Genomic DNA, 12,882 nt, shown 5'->3' on the forward strand with positions numbered 1-12,882 from the left:
GCTATTTTTACCTATTGTATTGCACATTTACATTAGCTAGAGATGCTGTCTCATGTCCTGTGTGTGTGTGTTGTAGAATCACAGGCGTGAGGTGGAGATGTTTGATGAGAATCTGGCTCATATCAGCACATGGCTCTATCAGACTGAGATCCGATTGGATGAGATGGAGAAGAAACCTGCAGCTGAGAAAGAGAGAATGACCAAGGTCAAAGCGCACACACACACACACACACACACACACACACACACACACACACACACACACACACACACACACACACACTCGCTTTATTCGGGTGAAACTTAATATTCAGCTGGATATTATATATATATATATTATGTGTATGTGTGAGTGTGTGTGTGTGTGTATATATTGTTGCTTTTCAGGCAGAGAAAGTAATTACACTTTGATTAAAGATCACTGTGTGTGTTCTAGGGTTCACATGACTAATCGTTTGTAGTTGTGTGTAACCTGTAGTTGCCCAGTTGACCAGAAAAGCGAATGTGTCCTGTGAACAACACTCGATTGACATGTATTAGCAGACGCATTAGTGTGAGTTTGTGTTTGTGATGTTGTCATGCTGTTGTTAAAGCTGTGTGTGTGTCTGACAGGCTGTGCTGTGTGAGTTGGAGGGCATGAGTGCTCGTGTGGACAGTGCTCGTGATCAGGCAGTGATGTTGATGACCAGCAGGGGTCCTGCGTGTAGAGAACTGGTGGAGCCCAAACTGGACGACCTCAACCGCACCTTCCACAAGGTGGCGCAGCACATCAGCTCTGCTCAGGTGAGACATGCCCACGGCTCACAGCGGTCCGAGAGGACTGACACTCGTCAGCGGGTGCTAACTGTGTGTGTGTGTGTGCAGGTGTCTGCTGGTCTGGAGGTCACACAGGATCCACAGCAGGAGCAGGTAGACGCTCGATCTGCTCCTCTTCTCTCCTCCTCTCAGCTGCTGCTGTTTGAGTCAGACATACAGGCGACTGTCAGAGCACTGGAGCAACTGGACAAAACACACACACCTGATGACGAGAGGGTAACGCACACACACTCACTCACTCACACACACACACACACACACACACACACACACACACACACACACACACCTGATGACGAGAGGGTAACACACACACACACACACACGCGCCTGATGGCGAGAGGGTAACACACACACACACACACACACACACACCTGATGACGCGAGGGTAACACACACACACTCTCACACACACTCTCTCACACACACACACACACACACACACACCTGATGACGAGAGGGTAACACACACATCACACACGCATACACACTTGATGATGAGAGGGTAACGCACACACATGCACACACACCCTGATGACGAGAGGGTAACACACACACACGCGCACACACACACACACACACACACCTGATGACGAGAGGGTAACACACACATCATACACACACACCTGATGATGAGAGGGTAACGCACACACACACCTGATGACGAGAGGGTAACACACACACACACACACACCTGATGACGAGAGGGTAATGCACACACACGCACACACACACACACATGATGACGAGAGGGTATCTCACACACACACACACACACACACACACACACACACACACACACACACACACACACACACACACACACACACACACACACACACACTCTCTCTCTCTCTCACACACACAAACACACACACACACACCTGATTTACCCCTTATTTAACACATGCATCATATACGCCACCTATTAGAAGCTTGTTTTCTGCCATGGAATAAAAAAAGTAAATAAAAAAAGGTAATTGCAATTTTTTATCTCACAATTCGGACTTTTTCTTCATTATTAAATGCAAGTTTATGACAATTCTTCTGAGAAACAAAGTCTAAATTGTGTGATAAAAGCTCGCAATTGCCAAATAAAAAAGTAAAATATTAACTAGCCAACAAAATAAAATAATTTGCAAAAACAAAATAAACTTAGTTTCTTAATTGACCCTTCGCTAAGCCACGCCCGAAAACCGCCACTGGCCAATCGTGGCTTAGCAACCGTAACTAGGCGCGGGAGGTCTGGCAAGCTTTCGAGCGAGGGAAACATGCCCATGCGTTATGCGTATGGATTGTGCAAATCTGATACCCGGTATCCTAAAAGTTTGGACGGGGTGGTGGATTTTGTTCTCTTCCCGAAACCTAAAACCCAAGGGGAGAAATGCCGGGCGTCATCTTTATTTATATAGCGTTTTGTAGTTTTATATAGCGTTTTGTATAACAATGTAGATTGTTCCAAAGCAGCTTTACATTGATAATAGGAAATTAAAAGTAAAGTGTTTTGGCTTTATAGCAGCTCTAGAATAAAGTTATTGTCCAGCTCGTGGATCAAGCAGTGTGATTAAAGGCAAGACGGAGGCTCACTGACATAACTTAACGTTACTTAAAAATATATTTCAGCATTTTGTTAATCGACGGCTAAACTAGTACCCCAATCTGATCGCGACTCTCCCGGTGTTAGTTCTAGTATAAGTAAAAGGTAGTTAGTAAAAGGAGGGAACATCAGGGGGCTTGCCGGAGATCTCCAAGGAAAAGGTTGGTATGCAAACTTAATCAGTTCATAACAGTAACGTTAGTCACTTAACGTTATGTGACCCACGACGTGTGAGCAGTAGCCCGGCGCACTAAAAATATAAGCGGGAGAATGTTATCATTGCAAAGTGGTCAGGCTAATGTCTTGTGTTTATTCCACAATACTTATGGATAAGCTGTTTGATTTATAATGGTTATATTATTTTCAAATTTCACTCACCCTGCTGTGCATGCACATAGCTGTTCCTCAATTTGTGTGTTTCCCATTTGAATGGTCAGCGTATGAGGCGCTGCTGCTTGCGCTGGGACCTAACGATCTAGGCTTTAGCTTCAATTTTGATGAAATTATTCTCTAATCGTTTGCATATTATGTCGTGGATATATCCCTCGAATGCGTACTGCTTTCCCTTTTGTCTTGCTCTCTCAGATTTTCACCTGTTCGCCAAAAATGACTAATTATCTCCTTGGGAATGTCTGAAACCGGTGCATACATACTGTAATAGACGTGCCAGGCGCAAAAGCTTGACAGGCGTAGCAACAGTAACTAAGGAGGGCGGGGCTTAGCGAAGGGTCAATTCCCATATATTTCTATTGCATTATTTCTATTGTTTTAGGGGTCAATTTGACCCACATATTTTTATGTTAAAAAACAGCTTTTTTTTTTTTTTTTTTTTTTTACTTTAAATTCAACTAGATAAAGAAACGATTCAGGACATTGGTTTGTACAATTCAGAAGACGAGTCTTCGATTTCAAGTCAAATTTCTCATATTTCATATTTTGTTTTTTGACAAGCTAAAATAAAGTTTTTTATTTTTTACCTGACTCTTTGCTGTATTTCAAAGTGTTGATTTTTGGCAAATAGAATAGAAACCAGTGGAGGGGTCAGTATGACACCAACACAGAAGTTTTAACAAAATGTTTATGTTCCTAAGTCTGTTCAAATGTGTTGAAACTTTGCATGCATTCGTGATCCAAAATTAAAAGTATTCATAAAATCCAAAGAAGTAAGTAGTAGAACCAGTGTTTCAAGCAAAATGACAAAATTGAATAGGGGCCGAATTGAGCCAAACACAACAGGAGTGTTGAACATCAGCTCCAATAACAGCAGACGTCTATATTAAAGCACTGATGTGTTTGTGTTGTAGCTGGCCGAGGAGAAAGCACATGTTGAGGAGGTGCTGAGGAGAGGAGAGGAGGTTCTGCTGTGTGTGTCTGATGAGGAGAGAAGAGAGGACATCCACAGGAGACTCCTGCTGCTCCAGACACGATACAAGGTCATTTCATGCACTCTTATCATGTCAAACACGTAACGCCCGCTCCGAGTTTCAAGCCACTTTCACAGAAGCAAACCGTTAAATTGCGGTATTAACATGTCTGGCAGCTGATTTCGGTTTCTTACAGGTATTGCTTCTATGCAGAGAAATCACCAAAAACTCTTTCAAAAAACTCTTGAAAGATGCAATTTACCCAAAAGGTCTTTCAGAAATAGTAGGCTGCTAGCCTGCTGCTATTGAAAAACTGGTGGGCCACAATTTTTTGAGTTGAAAGTCCACTGTGTTGATGTGTACGAATGAAATATACAATTTACATTTACTGTTGCTTTTTATGTCATGTCTATAAGTAGAACATTTGACGTTAAAACCCTGCTTTAGGTTCCTCTCTTTGAAAAAAGACTTCCTAAAGAACATCCTAACCTTATGTATGCTCAATATTATGGCTATTTTATGTTAGCCATAATAACTGTGTTATGACTATTTTGCAATTACATTTATTGCTTTTTTAAAGCTATGTTGTGGTTGTTAAGGCTTGTTTCAGCCGTGTTCATGGCTATGTTTATGGGTTTGTTCTGGCTATTTTACAGCTATGCTTATGGCTGTGTTACAACACTGTTTACAGATGTGTTACAGCTTTTCTACAGCTGTGTTTATGGCTATGTTACAGCAATGATTATGGTTATGTTCTGTTTGTAAAGGCTTTATTACAACATTATGGCTGTTCCAGTTTTGTTACAGCTATGTTTATGGCGGCTACAGCAATGGTAACGGCTATGTTTTGGTTATATTATGACTATTATAATTACATTCATGGCTGTTAAAATAGTTCCGGCTGTGTTACAGTTGCGTTACAACAGTGTTTATGGATATTACCGCTTTGTTATAGCTATGTTTTGGCTGTCACGGCTATGTTACAACAGTGTTTATGGAGGTTACAGCTTTGTTACAACAGTGTTTATAGCTGTTATGGATTTGTTACAACAGTGTTTACAGCTGTTATGGCTATGTCACAACAGTGTTTACAGCGGTTAACAGCGGTTAGCACGGCTTTGTTACAACAGTGTTACAACAGTGTTTACAGCTGTTACGGCTTTATTACAGCTATATTTATGGCTGTTACAACAGTGTTTACAGCTGTTACGCCTTTTTATTACAGCTATATTTATGGCTGTTACAACAGTGTTTACAGCTGTTATGGCTTTATTACAGCTATATTTATGGCTGTTACAACAGTGTTTACAGCTGTTACGGCTTTATTACAGCTATATTTATGGCTGTTACAACAGTGTTTACAGCTGTTACGGCTTTATTACAGCTGTTATGGCTTTATTACAGCTATATTTATGGCTGTTACAACAGTGTTTACAGCTGTTATGGCTTTATTACAGCTGTTATGGCTTTATTACAGCTATATTTATGGCTGTTACAACAGTGTTTACAGCTGTTACGGCTTTATTACAGCTGTTATGGCTTTATTACAGCTATATTTATGGCTGTTACAACAGTGTTTACAGCTGTTATGGCTTTATTACAGCTGTTATGGCTTTATTACAGCTATATTTATGGCTGTTACAACAGTGTTTACAGCTGTTACGGCTTTATTACAGCTGTTATGGCTTTATTACAGCTGTTATGGCTTTATTACAGCTAAATTTATGGCTGTTACAACAGTGTTTACAGCTGTTATGGCTTTATTACAGCTGTTATGGCTTTATTACAGCTATATTTATGGCTGTTACAACAGTGTTTACAGCTGTTACGGCTTTATTACAGCTATATTTATGGCTGTTACAACAGTGCTTACAGCTGTTATGGCTTTATTACAGCTGTTATGGCTTTATTACAGCTATATTTATGGCTGTTACAACAGTGTTTACAGCTGTTATGGCTTTATTACAGCTATATTTATGGCTGTTACAACAGTGTTTACAGCTGTTATGGCTTTATTACAGCTGTTATGGCTTTATTACAGCTATATTTATGGCTGTTACAACAGTGTTTACAGCTGTTATGGCTTTATTACAGCTATATTTATGGCTGTTACAACAGTGTTTACAGCTGTTACGGCTTTATTACAGCTGTTATGGCTTTATTACAGCTATATTTATGGCTGTTACAACAGTGTTTACAGCTGTTATGGCTTTATTACAGCTGTTATGGCTTTATTACAGCTATATTTATGGCTGTTACAACAGTGTTTACAGCTGTTACGGCTTTATTACAGCTGTTATGGCTTTATTACAGCTATATTTATGGCTGTTACAACAGTGTTTACAGCTGTTACGGCTTTATTACAGCTGTTATGGCTTTATTACAGCTATATTTATGGCTGTTACAACAGTGTTTACAGCTGTTATGGCTTTATTACAGCTGTTATGGCTTTATTACAGCTATATTTATGGCTGTTACAACAGTGTTTACAGCTGTTACGGCTTTATTACAGCTATATTTATGGCTGTTACAACAGTGCTTACAGCTGTTATGGCTTTATTACAGCTGTTATGGCTTTATTACAGCTATATTTATGGCTGTTACAACAGTGTTTACAGCTGTTATGGCTTTATTACAGCTATATTTATGGCTGTTACAACAGTGTTTACAGCTGTTATGGCTTTATTACAGCTATATTTATGGCTGTTACAACAGTGTTTACAGCTGTTATGGCTTTATTACAGCTGTTATGGCTTTATTACAGCTATATTTATGGCTGTTACAACAGTGTTTACAGCTGTTATGGCTTTATTACAGCTGTTATGGCTTTATTACAGCTATATTTATGGCTGTTACAACAGTGTTTACAGCTGTTATGGCTTTATTACAGCTATATTTATGGCTGTTACAACAGTGTTTACAGCTGTTACGGCTTTATTACAGCTATATTTATGGCTGTTACAACAGTGTTTACAGCTGTTACGGCTTTATTACAGCTATATTTATGACTGTTACAACAGTGTTTACAGCTGTTACGGCTTTATTACAGCTATATTTATGGCTGTTACAACAGTGTTTACAGCTGTTATGGCTTTGTTACAGCTATATTTATGACTGTTACAACAGTGTTTACAGCTGTTATGGCTTTGTTATAGCTATATTTATGTCCGTTGCAACAGTGTTTGCAGCTGTTACAGCAGTGTTTACAGCTATATTTATGACTGTTACAACAGTGTTTACAGCTGTTATGGTTTTATTACAGCTGTTATGGCTTTATTACAGCTATATTTATGGCTGTTACAACAGTGTTTACAGCTGTTATGGCTTTGTTACAGCTATATTTATGGCTGTTATGGGTATTTTGCAGCTACACTTGTCATTTACGGATGTGTTAAAGCTATGCTTTGGCTGTGCTAAGACCATTACAACATTGTTTTTGACTCTTTGTTTATTACAGCAGTGTTTTTGGCTGTTATGGCTATTTTAACTGCTATGTTTGTTTTAGTGTTTAGTGCTATTCTTTGGTTCTTTTAAGGCTGTGACAACATAGTTTACATTTGTTTAATGCTTTGTTATAGCTGTGTTACAGTAATGATGCCTGTTACGTTTAAAGCCATGTTATGCTATTATACGGCTATGTCAAGGCTGTTATGCTATGTTACAAAAATGTTTAAGGCTATGCTACATCTGTTTACGACTTGAAATTTCAACACCATGTTTTCAGCTGTATTACAGCAACATTACAGCATTGACGGCTGATTTGCTGACATTTCCACATCAGATCTTATAAACCAAATGCTTTTACATTGTTAGCAAAGGCTGAATGTGTGAAAGCACCAAATGTATCACGCTAGATTCTTATATTCACTATTGTTTCTCTCTGTTTCTCTGCAGGAGCTTCATATAATCAGAACTCAGCCAGTTGTTGAAGTTGTGTTGGAGTCATCGTCTTCTCCTCCGCAGAGATCAGAGTCATCCCTCTCTCCTCAGGACTATCTGCTGGACATTAATAAGGTTCTGCTGGCTATGGCCGACAACGAGCTGCTCCTGAACTCCTCAGAGCTCAGCGGAGGACTGTTTGAGGACTTCTCCAGCCAGGAGGACACGCTCAGGGTTAGACAGTGTCCATGACTTCCAAATATCAGTATACCAGTACAAGTGTTGGGGAAACTACTTCAAAACTCTAGCTTGTCAAGCTACAATCTAGTTGTAAAGTCATAAAGCTGCATCGTTGACCATAACTTCCTGTTCATGAGAAGTCTGATATGGAGACAACACTGAGTGGAGCAATGGGTGTTTTCAGTTGTATTGACTTCTCTGTGTCTCTGTTTGTAGAGTATAAAGGAGAGTTTGGAGCGGTTGGGAGAGCAGGTTGAAATGATTAATGAGCGCCAGCCCGATGTGATTCTGGAAGCTTCCAGACAGGAGATGGCACAGATATCCGATGCCCTGACACAACTGAACTCAGAATGGGACAAAGTCAACCGCATGTACAGCCAGAGGAAAGGGTGAGTCCCGAATGACTCTGCATTCCCCCATAATTCCATGTTTTTCTGCATCTCCTTGTTATGGCCCATAATCACAAAGTTAACCTGAAAAAAAACAACAACAGGTTTTGTATTTAATTTGCGTTGAATGTTGAAAATGATTAAATTAACCAATGATGCACATAGTTTTGAACTCTGTAACGTCTTTAGTTGTGAGGAAGGTTATTATTCATTCTTAATTATACATATTTTGAATTTAGTAGATGTGTGTGTGTTGTTTGCAGTGGGATTGATAGAGTTTGGATTCCAGCTTACATTTCCTCATTTTCTCGTTATTGGAGATAGATTTCCGAATGTTATTTTGCCCATTCGTAACATGCTAATGGAGGAGTCCAGGGAAGGATGTAACCAGAATTGGGGTCGGCAAATGAAATAATTTAAAAACCCATAACAGTCCACGTCCTAATCTGAATTTTAGTTGGGAGGGGGGATATACCCTCTCAATATCTGTGGAGGCTTGGGCTCCGAGTCTAGGAGAATCCGGAGAGAAATGTGTCTAGTCCCTGGATATTATAAATGTATGAGGATGAGAGCGAAACCGAGACCAGCACCTCACTTCTGAACCCTTCATTAATACTGAAAAACATCAAACTCTAATAGACGTCTTAAAGCAAAATTAAAATGATGAATAATTCCACCAGTGCTAATTATTACAGATTATTAACAAAGAATTTTATTACATCACAGGTATTATTATTTTTTTTAAATATATATATATATTTTTTTTGTAAATGGCTTTACATTGTAGAACAAGCCCATAAATAAACATCATGGTGCCAAGAATATGCCATATCTCACGAAAAAATATGTTTTTTGATGATATCATTATCATCTTGACAGTTAAGCACATCCTCTTCAATTCTCAATTCTACAAAAAAGGATTATTATTGTTAAGTAAAACATTTTAGTTGAAATAAAGCAAAAGTAAATTATAAATATTCAAAAATATTTAAGTGCTGCCTTGGAAACTAACCAAATTAAGTTGAAGCACAAACATTACTGATTGGAAATAAAATTAAAACTACACGTGAAACGAAAGGAAATAAAATAATACAATTATATATTTTAAAGATTATAATTTAAATAATATTTTTAAAAAGGCACATTACAAAATTGCAAACAATTCATTTTGTTTGTGAAAATTGAAAATATAAGACTAAAAGCAAATTCAAAATATTAGAAACTATGATAGTATATAATTAATACAAAAATAACAACAATGCTACAAATTATTATTATTATTTTAATTCAGTGGACAGGATGATGGCTGTATAGAATGTAATGAGAATCATTGTAGAATTATAATTGCAAAAAAAGTTAAGTCATTTTTAATGTTAAAGGTAATTTGTCATGAATTTAATGTCATAATTAAAAAATAGGCCTAAAATAAGCTGAATTTTTTTTCATACAAAATTTAACTAATTATATATTTCCTAAGATCTTTGGGTTGAAATATGACCCAGACATGTTTCCTTGAGATCCACTTCAAAGCTCAGTTAATAATGTAAGAGACAGGTTCTTCTGGAAGGTGAGCAGGATTTCGTCTCTGTCAGAAGTCAGTCACACAGGAAGGTTTCCACACCGTTAGACAGAAATGTGACCCAGTTACTCGCCCAGTATCATCCAGCTCCCGCTGAGAGACTTCCCTGATCAAAGACCAGTCGACCTCCACGCTGAACTATCTGCTCCGCCAGTTTACCCATGCTGTTCACCAGTAAAACCTGCTCAAAGACCAGTCGACCTCCACGCTGAACTATCTGCTCCACCAGTTTACCCATGCTGTTCACCAGTAAAACCTGCTCAAAGACCAGTCGACCTCCACGCTGAACTATCTGCTCCACCAGTTTACCCATGCTGTTCACCAGTAAAACCTGCTCAAAGACCAGTCGACCTCCACGCTGAACTATCTGCTCCACCAGTTTACCCATGCTGTTCACCAGTAAAACCTGCTCAAAGACCAGTCGACCTCCACGCTGAACTATCTGTTCCACCAGTTTACCCATGCTGTTCACCAGTAAAACCTGCTCAAAGACCAGTCGACCTCCACGCTGCAGTATCTGCTCCACCAGTTTACCCATGCTGTTCACCAGTAAAACCTGCTCAAAGACCAGTCGACCTCCACGCTGAACTATCTGCTCCACCAGTTTACCCATGCTGTTCACCAGTAAAACCTGATCAAAGACCAGTCGACCTCCACGCTGAACTATCTGCTCCACCAGTTTACCCATGCTGTTCACCAGTAAAGCCTGCTCAAGTTACTCAGTTAGAGAAGTGTTTGTGATGAAGATGGTTGCTAGTTTAGCTAGTCAGTTCCTTTAGTCAACCCTTAAAGACCCAGACAGCCACCCGCGGCTAAACATGACTATTATTCTTAAATGTTTAATAACTTTTGAACCACTAATCCAGTCTGTGTGCTTAAAAAGAGGATCTTCCCGACTTTTCAGTGGTATCACATAGTCGGACATTCACAAGCTCTGTAGTGAAAGTGATTACGTCATCATGTTTTGATCAGCTTTGATTCGTCAAAAAACCCATGCGGTTTGTTGTTGAGTCCAACAGGAACGAGAGTTGATGCTTAGTCCCACCCCCGCGCCCAGATTGGTCGAAACTGTCATCCACTCAACCAATAAACATAGGTTTTGGTCTTTTGAACCAGCGATTAGCATGTTTATTTCGAAATTTGAACAAACACAAAGTGAAAATAGTTTTTGCGTGCATGAGAAAACACACACAAGAACAGATTTTCTCTCTGAGAAAGCATAACATCACAAACCCAAAAAACAAGTGTACACCAGCGGCACACATCAGACGAGGCATTGAAATGCATGGTTTCAAACGAGTCGCTGCACGATGTCCCGGTGGAATCGATTCTGACAGAAATAAGTGGCGGAGCCAAGAGAGTCACTTTTGCTTCAGTGTTATTATATAACAATGCTTTTAATTACTTTACTTCCTGAACTTTTTTGAGACACATCTACATTGTCAGTGAATAAAAAACACCAGTTTTTCACTAATAATGTTTTTCCTGTAATAATGTTGTAATAACTTGCTTGGGGATTGTTACATGTACACAAAATTTCCATCTGGAAGTCTAAAACATCCTATAACTCGCTAAAGGAAAACAAAATATCCACATTTCAGGAGGTTCTGTATGAGTTCACAGTCAACAGGTGTTTGTTTTCTTCTTAATTCTGGTAAATTCATCCATTCTCAGACAAAATAAATGTCAAACTTTTAAATGATCTAGATGGAAATGCCAAGTTGTCCTGTTTAAAATGATATACGGCACCTGATGACTTTTAGAAAAGATAAGAAAAGTACAGGCGAGTCTGGCGCCCCAAAATGTTCTACTCTTTAAGGGTTAATCAGCCAAACCCGCTCACCAGAATCACCAACACAACAAACATGCAACATACAGTACACGTCTTTATTACTATTTTTAATGTTTTTGAAAGAAGTTTCTTCTGCTCATCAAGCCTGCATTTATTTGATCAAAAAAAAAAGAAAAAGAAAAAAAAAAGGTAATATTGTGATATATTATTACAATTTAAAATAATTGGTTTTCAATTTATTATACTTTAAATGATCATTTATTTCTGTGATGCAAAGCTGAACTTTCAGCATCATTACTCCAGCCTATCACATGATCCTTTAGAAATCATTCTGATATGCTGATTCATTATCAAAGTTGGAAACAGTTCTGCTGCTTAATATGGTTTCATAACCTGTGATACTTTATTAGGATACTTTGATGAATAAAAAGTAAAAAAAAAAATGTTTTTTTTAAATAGAAATCTTTTGTAACAACAATATACACTACTGGTCAGTGATTTGGGGTCAGTCATTTTTTTTTCTTTTTTTTTTTTGGAAATAAATCAATACTTTTATTCAGCAAGGATGTGTTAAATTGATAAAAAGTGATAGTAAAGAAGATTTATATTATTAGAATTTTTTTTTCTTTTTTTGAATATATGCAGTTCTTTTTAACCTTTTATTCATCAAATATATTAGGCAGCAGAACTGTTTCCAACACTCATAATAAATCACAATATTAGAATGATTTCTGAAGGATCATGTGACAGACTGGATGTCACATGTGACACTGAAGACTGGAGTAATGATCCTGAAAATCCAGCTTTGATCACAGGAATAAATTATTTTTTAAAGTATATTCAAATAGAAAACTATTATTTTAAGTTGTAATAATATTTCACAATATTACTGTTTTTTTTTTTCTGTTTTTTTGATCAAATAAACGCAGGCTTGATAAGCATTAGAGACTTCTTTCAAAAACATAAAAACATCGTAATGTTTCCAAACTTTTGACCTGTACTGTATAAAAAAGTAAGAACAAACCCTCTGCTTTTAAACAACAAGAAACTAATTATTCTAGCTTCATGTGTTATATTTTTATCAACACTTTTATATGGGTAAGTTTCATAAAAAAGCAACATTTTGAGCAAAAAGCAGGACTCTTTCAGAAGATGCATCATAGCCCCCAATGGTATAACACTGAAAACCCGGAAAATTCCGTGTTTGGCAGGGAAAGAGTTAAGA

The 12,882-nt window shown here is 38.1% G+C and overlaps 1 protein-coding gene across 6 annotated transcripts in view; it reads left to right on the forward strand.

The window, feature by feature from the left end:
• utrn (utrophin) overlaps positions 1-12,882 on the forward strand; it is a gene marked incomplete at its 3' end in the record, with an annotated part of 265,554 nt that overhangs the window by 79,262 nt on the left and 173,410 nt on the right. For all 6 annotated transcript variants that reach the window (XM_084428992.1, XM_084428995.1, XM_084428993.1 and 3 more), the window contains 6 exons: positions 77-205; positions 613-783; positions 865-1,032; positions 3,719-3,847; positions 7,673-7,891; positions 8,114-8,286. In XM_084428992.1, coding sequence (XP_084285118.1) covers positions 77-205; positions 613-783; positions 865-1,032; positions 3,719-3,847; positions 7,673-7,891; positions 8,114-8,286 — 989 coding nt within the window. The remainder of the gene's footprint in view (positions 1-76; positions 206-612; positions 784-864; positions 1,033-3,718; positions 3,848-7,672; positions 7,892-8,113; positions 8,287-12,882) is intronic.

This window comes from Rutilus rutilus (genome assembly GCF_951802725.1).
Source record: "Rutilus rutilus genome assembly, chromosome: 13".
NCBI lineage: Eukaryota > Metazoa > Chordata > Actinopteri > Cypriniformes > Leuciscidae > Rutilus > Rutilus rutilus.